Consider the following 14,401-nt stretch of genomic DNA (forward strand, 5'->3'; position numbering starts at 1 on the left):
GAATGATTCGGAGGGAACGCTAATCGACTGGCTCAAAAAAACTGAGATCATGAAGCTCACAGGAGGACTCGTAATCTTCCCCTCCAACATACGCTAAATCAGTCAGTGAGGGATTCAGCAGTTCGCGCCGAGGTGATCAGCATGCGTTGAACTAAAGCCACGTGGATCTGCAGTCCCCGTACAAAGACGAACTGCAGAGGATGTACCGCGAATCTACTGCCTCGCGTGGTGTATTATTTCAATCAGAATTTAAATCACAGACTCAAATGCTGTATAAGTAGGTGTGGGCTTGTGCGACCAGACGCTGAAACCCCATGTGTTTTGAAAGATAGTGTATATTGAATATCCCAGGCACAGCTGTATAAGTGGTACCGTGCCATCACCCATAATGCAGGGTGCTCAGAAATCTGCAAAGGCAGCCGAGCAATGGGGACCGTGCTGGCATGTTGCATGAACTGTCGCAAGATGCTGAGAATCTATAAGCTTTCGGGTGAGAGAAACTATCTTAGGACCGAACGCTTAGCGGGACAAGTAACTGCTCATTATAGTGCGTGATTTTCTCCTTTAGCGGTGGCCCTCTCTCTCAAGTGAAAGTCTGGTACTCCGAAAGTCTATGGGGCACAATGGGCGAAAGTGACATTTGATGAACCAAAGTCAAGCCCGGGAGACATTTCAATAGTTCAAACGGCAGACTTTGAGAGGTAAGGCACGGGCGTAAGCGGTCCACACCAATCTGCTATTCTGCTGTCACCGAGACTGAGACGAGATCTGGCACAGCCTTGCCTAGTTGCTTCTGTATACCTAAAAAAGAGGAAAAGCGAGACAACGGTGTTGTTTTGAGGGACAATCTTAGTCTCACTTCGACCTGAAAAGACCGAATGTGTAGTCTGTAGTATAGTGGCAAACCAGCGCCACACTGCGATTCTAACCCTGCGAATGACGGGGTTTGTTGAAGTTCTCCAAATCCTGCTGCGCTCGCGATTCGTGCTACTGGGCTCAGACTTGGAGATGCTGGCCAGTGGTGCGAATGCCGATCACTGGGGTAGTCGGCTGCGGCTACTGTCGCTGTACCTTACAGCGCAAAGCATGCGTTCGATTTGTGGAAAGCTTTGCTACTCAGCCATGCCTTCCGTACGGCGTACGCACCTGAGCAAGTTATTTCCGTCCACGCTGAACAGACCCGTGGGCCGAATGATGGAAGTTCGGCATCGGGGGAATCTAAACTTAAGATCATTCCCTAAAGTGGTTGCTGCTGGGTGGGGGATGGGGTGGGTGGTCCCATGGACCACTTGCCAAATAGTCGCGCAGATAGGTGTTTGGGTACAGCCAATCTCAGCAAAGGATACCCCTACCCGACCGAGACGCTCTTTGATGATTGCTGGTACTTATTATGGTTGGATGACTGATGATTATGATGGCTGGTGAGTTCTGCGGAAGATAGTGGGTTCCCAGTCTTGCCAAAGAGGCCGCGGTAGAAGTTAAGGTTACTACCTAGTAGCAGACCAAGTCAGCACGAAGTTTATCAGGCCCCGGCTTCTTCGGACGGCACCTGCCCCTTGGCCGTAGGAGTTCTTTAACTTCAGAGCGTGAACTAAGTTCCTGTCAGCCAGCCTCTGTCTGCTCTTGGCACGGACACCAATGTTAAAGTTCGCCGTTGTCAAAAAGAGAAGCGTAGACGAGTGATACCTGATCTTTTACTAGATGCAGTATCGCCTGATAACCGGTCTTAGTGAGACCATGGAATGGATGCGGTCAAACCAACCCCCGTACCAGACGTCATAGTCTCATGGAGAGCACCTTTGAAGTTTGGAGACGCAGAAGCCAGCATGGTGATCGTCGGAGAGGAGAGAGATAGGGAGGGACTGTAAACTGAAAGATAATCAGGCACATCATTGGGGAGGGGAGGAGACAGGTAATGTTGGTCATAGGTTTTCCATTATTACGTAGCACGTCCGCCAAAGTAAACATATCTTACGGTAACTCGCAAGTAAACCCCAAAGTGGCCTGTCACGGGACGATCAGGTCACGGGTCGGCAGGCTACGGATGGTCCCAGGGAAGACGACCTTCTGGAAAACATTTGCCAAACGCGGCCTGAAATTGGAACCGGCTCACATGAACGTATAGTCCATTGTCTATCTATTACTATATATCACAATAATTTTTGTCTATCCTCGTCGCTAAGCGCCAAACATCCCCCCATCTATCTTCCGAACCATAGTCGTAGTGGATGCCTTCTCGGCATCTTGGTCCCCCACATGCCGATGATCAGTGGAAATATGGACGTTAAGCGATGGGGTGCCGAGCAAGTTATGTACAATAGTCAAGCGGACACCGTTATCAGATCAGTCCGCTAGTGGGACCTGAGGTGCCGTGAAGGGAAAGAAAGTTGATCAAGAGAGTGTTGTCCAAATAGAGGAAAAGGAAAAAAGGTTTCTATACAAGCGTTGAGAAAAATGATTTCACGGAGAAAGGAAGTAAGTATCATGAAACAATCGTGTCCTTCATGGTTCCGGGAGTCGGCCTTCTGAAGTTTGGGCCTTCTTGGACTCCCAATACTCAGGTGGTCGTGTCTCACGCTCCACCGTCACCGTCACATCCTGTCGGATTCTGAGGGCTCGTTCGGAGCCGTCCTCGCTGGGCTCGCGATCTTCGCTCGGCTCCAGGCTGACTTCCGAAATAGTCTTCTGGGGCGCAACAACGGTGCTCTGGTTGTAGTTGTGCATGCTGTATTCGCCAGATTGCAACTGACTGTGGGGACCGTAGTGACGAAATGCAGATCCCTTACTTGTCCAGGGACCAGTCCGATACCGTTCGGTGGTTCCGCGTCGTGACCCTCCGGTCCAACTCTTGAGCGCGGGGAACACATCGCGAAGGAGAGACCAAACAAGGGGTAGGTTGGTGACCAGGATAGCTACTGTCGCTTCCCGGAAATACCAGTTCATGTAAACATAGGAGATGAGAGAAGGAACGAGACAATAGAGTTTGTTCAGGAGGGCTGCGACAATGACGAAGATTCCCATGCCGAATAGGATCAAGAGAATCAACTTCTGCTTAAGAGGCACTCGAACTTGAACCATAAGTGGGAGGCCAATGATAAGCATGAAGACGTCCGCAGATATTGATAGACATCCCTGAACAATTTCATAGTACTGATATGTCGAGCATTGGTCTATACAGAAATTAGTGACTGGCAAATATTTCTCGCAGGGCTTATCGCTTCGACTGACCGTAGGGAGTAGGCACGGCCCAGTAATTCGATAAAGGCCGGCAAATTAGGAACAAAGACAATTCATTGCCAACGAAGCCAAGGGCGACATAGACAGCGAGATAAGTCACCCATTTTCGTTGGCGTAATCCTTCGCTGGTAACAATGATGTTAGACTGGAGAATAGTGCTTGCTAGGTAGAGAATCATACGTGATGCGGGCATATATAACCAACATGCATGCCTTCATGGCATAGATAGCAAGGAGGAAGGAATGCTCCGATACAAAGACCCATTTGCTTCCCCTGACACGATCCGCCTTGATGGCAGGCGTTAAGTGCTTTCTATCATTCTCGTCCATCAGGTTTGATCCGCCTCCAAAGGCGACTTCATTGAGAGCGACACATAATAAAGTATACCAGACCACCGCGAATAGCATCAAGTAATCATCTGCTTGAAGGTTCTGGTAACCTAATCGGCGTATTCGTGCTACGCTATACGAATGAGACGGTCAGTAAGAAAGACTGAGATGCACGGTCATCCGCAAAAGATCTCTCTGGGTCCAGGGAGCTTACAATCGTAGGATGGCCCCCAATACTCCCACGCTGTATAGGGCCCATGTCTCTTTTGCGAAGCTCGTCGCAAAGGCAGAGTCTAGGCTCGCCATCTCACTTGAGTGCAGCCTAGAGGAATGCGATAAGGCCGGTCAATTGAAATCACCTGAGGGAGGGGGGTACATATGCAGGGGCCGAAAGGGACATGGGTCGATATAAAAGGATTCACGCACATATTGCAATAATAAGGTTCTAGGGCCGGCACATTGGCCGAGGGATGATGCGTCCGAGTCAATCAATCAGCGATCCAGATTTAGGTATAAGCTGTCCACATAGTAGCGATAGGGAAGACAGGGTAGAGGAGATGAAAGAATCCAGGAACGATCCTTGACGATGCGTGTGCATCGGTGGATGGGCGAATAGTATGGACTCGAGCCGGGGCCGGGTTTATCAACCAGACTAGTACCAAAGAGTTAACACCCTCTGAGGACAGAAAGCAGCGCATGGGGCACAGCAGCAACACTTTCAGGGTTAGAACGGACAGTGCCCGAATGGAAGTAAATCAGACAAGCGGATCCGTAGTGGCCCAAGTCGGCTGCGGGGCTGTAGCTAGACTCCCACTACTTCCACTACTACTGTGTACAGTAGTAGGCTACTAGTACTGCTTACTGCTTGCCTCTGGATGGGTTGTCTCCACGACGCCAAACTAGCAGGGATTAACGTGGGGATCCAAGGTTCCTTGCGAGGAAGTAGGAATATTGAATTCGAGCTGGCCAAAAGTATACCATGGACACTTGCCGACGTCCATCCATTCCCATTCGTCCGGTACCTGGGCCTTACCAAGCATTGTTGCTTCCTTTCGGGAAGAGAAGGTATTATTGGAGTGACAGTACTAGTACTATGCTCATGAGAATGTAATTATTTTTCTTCTTCCTTTTCCCCCAACTCCTAGCACGGTGAGGAGTGGCCAATATGAGGGGCATATATTTGCCGCCTGATTCATGGAGCAATTGTTCGCAGGTACGAAATGGAGCGATCGACCATCGAACCCCACTTCCACTGCTGCATACGTATACTGTGCGACTCCTTTGAACCTCTGTGCGTATGCTGATAGGAGATAGATATTATGAAGTATGAACTTAGCACAATATACTCGCTCGTGGACATAACCCACCCGATATCAAGTGCGACAGGAAACGGGGGAAATTTGAGCGAAGCTAATTATACCGTTGACCACGCCTAAGTACTAGACTACCGAAGAACGTGCAATTTAATTCACAAAGGCCAAAAACTCCACCAAACGGACACAATACAGTTGTGTCACCCACCAGCCTGCGTGTATTTATTTGATTTTCTGCGGTGGGCTCCCGCTAGTGGCAATTTAATTTGGATCAGGGGCCCCACTTAGCCGTGAACTTTAATGTGCCCCCCCTCCCCCCCTTCCTCCACAATTCAGCCAGTCAGCAAAGACAGCGAGCCTGTGCTTCGATATTGCGAGCCGGCCAGCTCTCTTGGCTCTTTGCACATACCAAGACGGAAAGGACGGTTCCATGCCGGGAAAAGTACTTAAGCATTTAGCTAGCTGAAGCCTATGAGAGAAAAGAGAAGGCTCGGCCCATCCTACAAAGTACAACTACTCCAATTTCGTGGTACTACTACAGTTTGTAATGTAGAAAAGTAAAAGTAGAAATTTTCATCCTGTTGCCTTGGTCGTGTGAGTCGATCTCGAGTAGATCCTCCTTTAACCCGCCAGGGTGTCATAGGGCCATGGGCCCATTCCATCTCCCCCGTGGAGTAGGCGATCGGTTATGCCCATTCATAAATCTCAAACCACTGGCTGGTGGGTTGAGCCGTATTTTCTTAATTAATTTTTCATTTAGCCACTCACAAATAATCTCTGCGGCGAATTATTTGTGTTTTCTACGTCAACATCTGCGGCTTTAGCTGCATCATGGACCCGGCAGGATCGGGCTAGCCTCGGGAAAACCAGGGCTATTAACGAAGGATGCAAGCGACACCATCTCGTGGTGGATTAACCGAGGAGTGGTACGCAATTAAGTAGGTGTTACACTGGGAGCTTGTTGTTTGACTTGCTGCTGCTGCTGCTGCTGCTGCTGCTGCCTCGAGCTAATCAATGCTACCTTAGTCAGGGGGGTCTGTTAGTCCTTTCAGTAACCATCTGGACGATCCAAGTGTCCCTAAATCTTTGAGTTCGCTCTATTGCATGGCATGATCCTGATGGATTGTGTACATAGGACTTTGTACGTGCACAATATATATGCGAATACTAATACCTTATCTATCAAGAAGATTATGCATTCGCAGGTCATCCCACCCTGCAAGGTACCCCGCGCTGCGTGCTGTAGGCTTACTCTCTATCCACCCTTCTAGATCCCTCTGAAACTCGGATAGTAAGACCACAACCCAAGGAACCCCCTAAAGATTAAATTTCAGCTCAGTATAATATGCAATATGGCTACTCCCAATTAATTCTATCAATACACCCCTCGTATCTGTTCAAAACCCCCCTATACTTTCGGAACCTGCCCGTGAATGAGCTCAATCTGCTCTAACAATAAATGTAGCAGCCCTCGGAAGCCCCGAAGGAAGGCAACCTAGTTTCAGACAAACCATGCCTATATGCGACATCACCACCGACTTGGGCTGCAGGGTGGTGTTTAGACTGAATCCTTCGATCCAATCAAGGCGATGGACACGATCGATTACCAGATCGGTGAACCTAGACGATTCTTAACTAGCAGGGATGTACTATATTAAACTTTGGGGGGTTACGCCAGTCAGGGTGAAGGATTTCAACTGGGCTCAGTTTTAGTCGGAGGATTATTAACAAAACTTGATTGTATAGTGTGGTTTCATTAGACCAAATCCACCGTCATCTAGAGTATGGTCCGTGTTCTGGAACAGCGGGATTCTATCCCGCTGCAGCTACGCCATCACTACCATTGTTTTGGGTGAACTATTAACCCAAGAAAAGGGCCGTTTCGCATCACTCCTACTTAATTAGGGGCCGTTGATGAAGGGCTAGGGAGACTCCCGGTGTTTCTCCGAGTAGATGGTAGATGGGTTTCATTTTGCAAGAGATCCTTCGATCTATATTGAGTGAGAAGACTATCTGAACGCTAAGGTGCGAAGTGAGACAGCTTATTGTTTCTAGAAGAGATCAGCTTCGGTTCTGGAAGAAATGGGTTCTCACAATGTTTAATGCCCGTTTGATTGTTCTAGACAATAATTGCGCTAATAAATTAAAAACGGGACGGAAGTATGTCGCTGTCCGTTCTTCCAAGCCATTGATTCATTCATACTACTACGCCACGAAGTACTACGTTAAAGAGTTGGCCAGACCCTTCGGAAAATACAACCCAAGCTGAAGGGCTAGTTCTGTGGTAGCTGAGTCCCCCCTGCCCACTAAGCACCCACGTCCTACCTCCGGCCGAGCCGAACGAACATCCCAAGTGTAAGCGCTGCGCCAGGCTTACTAGTTATAGCGTGGACTTCCTTCGGCGCACTAGAACGTTCAAGGCTAAAACCCCGCGCCTATGGGAGTTTCAGCGTCATCAGCTCAAGAATATGAGAACTATCTCAAGTTTGTAACCATATCACAACATGTGAATAATCGCCATGGATAATGGGAATGGAAAAAGTCAGTGGCATTGTTTGGTTAGTCTAAAAGAGAACAAAGAAAGTCAAGCCCACGGTCGGATGGATTCGTGGCGCGATTTCCACAATCGGAGGGTCTCCACTCTTCAGGGCTTGGCAACAGCTGTGGTTACATGGGTTTTTTTTCTCGGTGGCATTAAGCAGACGGGGCTATGAGTGAGTTACTTCCACATCGAGGAACCTGACAATGAAGAAGAATATCCCCCGAAGGTAGGTACCACTGCAAAATTTGCCGAGTATTTTGGGTCTAGTATAGATAAGAAATATCACTATGTCACAGGGAGTAGAAGCAGTCTGTAAGCTTCTATCAAGTTTATAATTCTCTAATCGTTGTATCTTATCAGGGCTCCTTATTAGACTAAAACGAACAACCATGAGTAGTAGATAAGGCATTCTGTTCCACTATCCTATATGCCTGAACTTCGCTGTGAAATCATCCACCTCTGACAATACACTCGATTGTCACTCAGATACATCCACCTGCTGTCTTCAGTACTACTGTACATATATCCAAGCATGATCTCCAAGACCTCTCAAAAAAAGCACAGATGAAGTCGGTTACCCCATTGTGGGGAAGAAGACCTGTTCACCTGCCATCCGGACTCCATTCCATCCAAATTATGATCGCACACTTAAAATCAACCTCAACCACGAGGGGATCAGTGGATTGCAGATGAAGGTATATCTGCTACAGCTCCCCCTTTGGGAATGGTGTCTCTCCGCGTGCTGCTGCTCTTAGTGACCGGCGGGAGCCAGTCAGAAGCCCTTCCCGACCCGCTCCCGTCCAGGTTGGCCACCACTAGCCAGTCTCTTCAGGCAATGATTGGACTGTTTCCCTTTGAGGGTTCCAGAATGCTCCACCAGTTGGAGAACCACCGGGTCTGCTAGGTCGGTCTCATACTGTCTACTCCCTGCTGTATAGTGAGAGAGAGGAGGGTGCCCTGCCTGGGTCCTGCCTGTCTTTCCCCAATCAACTATAAACTGGGACTCATCCCAGTGCTGCTCACTTCCCTGATCTTCATACTCCCTTTTCTTCACGGTCTTACGGTCATCGGAGGAGCAATGTCGAGGCCTACGTTCTCCTGAATAATTCGAGGCTGCCATATTAATCGATACCCGCAAACTTCAGTCATTCCTTCGTCGGTCTCTATACACTATTGCTTTCGTCGCCTGGATTGGTTTACCTCAAGCACAAGAGCAGTCTTTCGCTGATTAATTTCGGAAATAATCTCTCATTTGTACGCCTCTATCGACATATACGTCTTGCCGTCTCGTCTCTTCGTCTCCAGATCCAGTTACAATCTTCTGCGTATCCGCCTCGTCCATCGAAATGGCCGCCGAGAAGGAGATAGAGAAAGTGGGAACAGCCGAGGCTGGGGATGATTCGACTTCGATTGAAGTGGTCAACGCCTCAGGTCATCGTCAGGAAGTCGAACGGAACTTCAGTCTACTGAGTATTTGCGCTGTCGCTGTTACGACTGGAAATACATGGATTGCTCAAGGTGGCAGTGTGGTATGCTAAGCTAGCCTCGACGCTTTTCATACTTATGGTAGAGTAAATCAACTGACAGTATCTTTCTAGACAACTGCACTGAGCAATGGAGGACCATCAGGTGTTATTTACGAATTGTATGACGCCACTTAACCCTGGAGGAAGGCCCAAGGCCATCGCTAATCATGATTCTAGTATTGCTGTTTCAGTTTGCTACTGGCTTGTTGCAGCATCGATTGCTGAACTGGCATCTGGAATGCCTTCTGCTAGTGGAGGTATGCTCTTCTATAAATACTGATCATGACTTTGTTAGGTTGCTGACAGAACTACCAGTCTATCACTGGGCTTCGATCACAGCGGGAAGATATGGACGTGTTTGCGGTTTCTTCGCAGGCTTTTGGAACTCCCTCGCCTGGATTCTCGGTGCTGCCTCCATGTCCGCTATCCTAGGGCAGCAGACTGTCTCTATGTATGCCCTCATGCATCCTGGCTTCGTCCCTCAGGCATGGCATATCTTTGTCAGCTTCATCATCTGCACGTGGCTTTGCTGCTGCATCGTCCTTTTTATGAACCGGTTCCTCCCACATATCGGCAATCTTGGAATGTTCTTCATCTTGGCCGGTGTGTTAATCACCATCATCGTGTGTGCGGTCATGCCCCATGTTAAGGGCTCAGGCTATGCCACAAGCAAGGATGTCTGGAGTAGCTGGGAAAACGATACCGGATATTCTAGCCAGGGCTTCGTTTTTGTTGCCGGTATGCTCAATGGAGCATACAGTGTGGGCACTCCTGATTGCTCGTCACACCTCGCGGAGGAAATCCCTAAGTAAATTTCCCATTATGACGATAAAATCTTCGGTATACTAATGATAAATAGGCCGAGCCGTAACATTCCCAAAGCTGTTCTGGCTCAGATGGGCGTCGGCTTCATCACCGGTATTTTCTACATGATGGCCATTTTCTATTCAATCACCGATCTCGACGCAGTCATCAATAGCGTCTACGGATTCCCCCTTGCCGAGATTTACCGTCAAGCAACAGGATCCAGGGGCGGTGCAATCGGTCTGCTTATCGTGGCTTTCATACCCACAGTCATCACTTGCGCTGGTTGCTACATCACTGCTGGTCGCACCTTGTGGACTATCTCTCGTGACGGAGCGACTCCTTTCTCTCGCTGGCTCGGACATATCAACACGCGGATGCACAACCCCTTCAATGCCACCCTGGTATGCGGTGGCATTGTCACTATTCTTGCTTGCATCTACGTCGGATCCACCACTGCCTTTAACGCTTTCGTTGGCTGCTTCGTGCAGCTGTCCAGTCTCTCGTATTTCGCCGCCATCTTTCCACATATGCTTACTCGCCGGTCCTCGTTCGCACCTGGTCATTTCTGGATGGGCCGTATCGGATATTTTATCAACCTCTTGGCATGCATCTACATTCTTGCCTTTGTTGTGATCTTCTGTTTCCCTTACGCCCTGCCCACCGATGCCGCTTCGATGAACTACGCCAGTCTGATGACTGGAGGATTGACGATTTTTGTGGCTGTCTGGTGGCTTTTCCGCATGAACACCTATGAGGGACCCAAGTCTATTCCTATGACCGACAAGGTGATTGTGGCTGACGCGGACTAAGCGTTGTTAGATTAGGATGATGTTCATGGATTATGAACATAAGGCGCATCAGAACGAGCAATGTTGTTGGCTTATCACTAAATGCTGTGCTCTATTTGACGCACATATATCTAGAATAATCTTTATGAGCTGTATATAATCTTGATAGTGATTTGGTTCGGGTGCAATGCGTTGAGCTCCGTAGATGGAAACACACCGTGCTCAGTAACCAAATAGAATATGCAAAGCCTTCCAAAGCTTCCATAGAAGTCTAAATACCCTGTAGACGATGAAAATGCTATAACATATACACTTTACAAGGCGCGGCATGCCTTCCTGCCGTAATAGGCAATAAGCACTGTATCATCACGTGATGTCGCGACACCCGCGCGTCTCGAGGCTGTCGCGTGCAGCAGAAAAGACTCATCAACTCCACGGTGCAACTGTCCAGCAGAAAGCATCAGGAACCATCGATCGTGATGGTTTTTAGGCCCTTCAAGCCTCCTTCTATGAGGAAGCCCCTTCAGCCTACCGTTTCAAGACCAGCTGTGCCAACTGAAACTTCCGAAGCCGACGGCCCTCCCGCTAAGAAGCCGCGTTTACAGCCAGAATATCCGGCAGATGTTGAGAACACCACTCCGGCCGCTGGACGATCGGTGAAGCCTCTAACTCAACTCAAGAAGGATGTGGAACCCTCAGCTGAATCAGTAAGTCCTGGCGATGTCACTGGAGATAGGTATTTCAATGTCCTATGGTACGTGCAGTCTATCTTGTTCTATTCGGTCCTTAGATGATAGCTATCAAGGCTAACGAGCTGCGAAGGCGCAAAGTCACTACGAAGAAAAATAAAACGTGGGATGGCGACGGTGTCCTGACAATACGCGATGGCTACGCCTACTTGCAGGATGTTTCCGGAAGAGACATGGGACGGGTGATATATGGCTCCCGCCTCGAACCCGGTGTTATGCTATCGATCGGAGGCAAGGAAGTGGAAGTCGATTCCGAAATGTCTAAGAAAGAGTACTTGTCTGGTCGTCAGTATCTGCAAGCGAAAAAGGCGCCACCTCCTTCGACAACACCGCCTACCAAAGCATTCGTTCCTGTTCGAAGCAGTACTGGTACTTCTGCTTCGACGACTGTTGCTAAGAGTCAATCTGCAAAGCCTAATGCACCAACGCTCGCCAACCCTGCTTCGAGGAAAGGAACGGTCACTGGCATGTACAAAAGGCCGTTGTTGGAAAGCACTGTTTTGCCACCCACACCTTTGGAGAAGCCGGTTCCACGCCATGATCCTAGTCAGCCTGGAGCGCTGGTCATGAAACGGCCGGATTCGGTGCCAAAGGGAAAACAAATTGTTGATGTTGTCGTCGATCCGTTTCTGGCTAAACATTTGCGACCTCATCAACGCGAGGGTGTTCAGTTCTTGTATGAATGTGTTATGGGAATGAGGCCATTCAACGGTGAAGGGGCTATTCTAGCAGATGATATGGGATTGGGGAAGACCTTGCAAACCATAACCCTCTTGTGGACACTTCTGAAGCAGAACCCAGTACACGATAGTCCCCCGGTTGTTAAGAAAGCTCTTATTGTTTGTCCGGTCACTCTAATCAATAATTGGAGGAAGGAATTTCGCAAGTGGCTTGGAAATGAACGAATTGGAGTTTTTGTCTTCGATGACAAGAGGAAACGGCTCACTGATTTTACGAGAGGAAGGGCTTACAGTGTGATGATTGTGGGATATGAGAAGCTCAGATCGGTGCAAGAAGGATTAGCCAACAGCAACGGGGTCGACATCATTGTTGCCGATGAAGGTCACAGACTGAAGACGCTTCAGAACAAGAGTGGCCAAGCTATCCAGTCCCTGAATGCGACAAAGCGAATCATTCTATCTGGTACACCTATTCAGAATGATTTGAAGGAGTTCTTTGCCGCGGTAGACCTTGTCAACCCCGGCGTCTTGGGAACTTTTAAGTCGTTTGTTAGGGAATTCGAGGGCCCGATCGTCAAGAGCCGACAGCCCGAGGCGACTAGAAAGGACATAGAGAAGGGAGAGGCAAGGAATGAGGAGCTCCGAGAGCTCACCTCCAAATTCATGCTTCGAAGAACAGCCGATATCCTGGCTAAATATCTCCCTCCGAAGACAGAGTATGTGCTATTTTGCAAGGCGACGCGCACGCAAGCGACCATCTACCAGAACGTCCTCGCCTCTCCAGTCTTTCAAAGCGCCCTCGGAAACTCGGAGAGTGCTCTCCAACTTATCACTATCCTCAAAAAGCTCTGCAATAGCCCATCTCTGCTTACACCCAGAGATGTGAATGAGAAGCCCAGCGAGACCATCGCCGCTCTCTTATCCTCTTTACCACCGAACCTCCTACGCCACTTCACTCCCTCATCAAGTGCCAAACTCCGTGTCCTGGATCAGCTACTCGATGGTCTACGCACAAAAACCTCGGAGAAAATAGTCCTTGTCTCCAACTACACTTCTACCTTGAATCTACTAGCAAACCTACTCACGTCTCTCTCCCTCCCCTTTCTCCGCCTGGATGGCTCCACCCCCGCGCAGAAACGACAATCACTGGTGGAGGACTTCAATCGCCTTCCATCGAACCTCTGCTTCGCCTTCCTCCTGTCCGCAAAAGCTGGAGGTACCGGGCTAAACCTCATAGGTGCCAGTCGACTCGTCTTATTCGACGTGGACTGGAATCCCGCCACCGACATCCAAGCCATGGCACGTATTCATCGTGATGGCCAAAAGCGTCACTGCCGAATATACCGCATCCTCCTCAAGGGCAGCCTCGAAGAGAAGATCTGGCAGCGTCAAGTAACCAAAATAGGGCTTGCCGACAGCGTCATGGAGAAGAGGGACAGTGTGGCCCAGTTTTCGCGGGACGAACTCAAAGACCTGTTCCGTCTAGACGAAGAAAGCAAGTGCCAAACACACGAGCTATTAGGCTGTGACTGTGGAGGTAACGGACAACTTGTCCCACCAACAGCGACTGAGAACGAAGACGAGGAAGACGATCACTCATCCTCGAGCTCCCTCGAAGACTTCCCCGATCTTCCTACCCTCATTAAAGCCTCCCAAGTAGACATGGAGAAGCAAGAGCGCCTAATCCAATCCAGATCCAGATCCCGACCCAAAACTCGCAGGTCAAGGGCGGGGAGGACCAAAATCGAGGGTGACGATGAAGACGAAGATGAAGACGACGACAACACCGAACCCGCGAACCAACAAAAGAACCGAATCCAGCAATCCCTATCACAATACTGTCACATAGACCCCGTCCATCTCACCGCCACCGATACAGATACCGCCGAACAACTCGAATCAACCATCGACGACGATGTGCTCCTTTCTTTGCTCAAAGATGAGGACGGTAATAGAATTGAATACGTCTTCAAGAAGGCCAGTACAGCAGCAGCTGAGGCTGAGGCTGAGCCTAAGACGAAAGAAGATGGCAAGGACGGGACTCTGGCGTCTTCTTCGGTTGTGGTTATTCCGGATTCGGATTGATTCATATATCGACTTCCTACGGTACACATACACGTATACACATAGAGGCGCATACATACCGACATACATATAGTATAGTTTATACGAATAGATGCATGCATGGGTTAAGTGAATCTTAGTATATTGTGTATATAGAAGTATGCAATTGGAGTCCCTATTTTCCATTTCTTGATACTACGGACTTGTATTTGCAGGGATATTCAGAGTCTATATGCAGTAGAATAATATTGCGATTTTGAAATACTATGTATGTTATTACAGTGCTATCTTGAAGTTGAGCATGTGTGGTGAAGAGGAAATTAAACCAATGAGGCTTTAAAAAAGATATAGTAAAATAAGGAAACA

At 48.8% G+C, this 14,401-nt stretch overlaps 3 protein-coding genes across 3 annotated transcripts; 2 read left to right on the top strand and 1 right to left on the bottom strand.

Annotated features, from left to right (window-relative positions):
• Positions 1–2,502: 2,502 nt before the first annotated feature.
• On the bottom strand, positions 2,503–3,994 carry AKAW2_10298A (uncharacterized protein; the record flags this gene model as incomplete). Its single annotated transcript, XM_041685634.1, has 5 exons — positions 2,503–3,170; positions 3,229–3,362; positions 3,418–3,699; positions 3,781–3,888; positions 3,993–3,994. Coding segments are annotated over 5 exons (1,194 nt in total).
• A 4,773-nt stretch (positions 3,995–8,767) lies between these two features.
• Positions 8,768–10,563, top strand: AKAW2_10299S (putative choline transport protein; the record flags this gene model as incomplete). The annotated part of the gene is made up of 5 exons (XM_041685645.1): positions 8,768–8,950; positions 9,020–9,066; positions 9,125–9,204; positions 9,263–9,755; positions 9,807–10,563. 5 exons carry the CDS (start codon positions 8,768–8,770, stop codon positions 10,561–10,563), a joined length of 1,560 nt encoding a protein of 519 aa, XP_041537019.1.
• Positions 10,564–11,021: 458 nt separating this feature from the next.
• Positions 11,022–14,056, top strand: RDH54 (DEAD/DEAH box helicase; the record flags this gene model as incomplete). The annotated part of the gene is made up of 2 exons (XM_041685658.1): positions 11,022–11,296; positions 11,365–14,056. 2 exons carry the CDS (start codon positions 11,022–11,024, stop codon positions 14,054–14,056), a joined length of 2,967 nt encoding a protein of 988 aa, XP_041537020.1.
• Between the last annotated feature and the right edge of the window lie 345 nt (positions 14,057–14,401).

Source organism: Aspergillus luchuensis, chromosome 1 (assembly GCF_016861625.1).
Source record: "Aspergillus luchuensis IFO 4308 DNA, chromosome 1, nearly complete sequence".
NCBI lineage: Eukaryota > Fungi > Ascomycota > Eurotiomycetes > Eurotiales > Aspergillaceae > Aspergillus > Aspergillus luchuensis.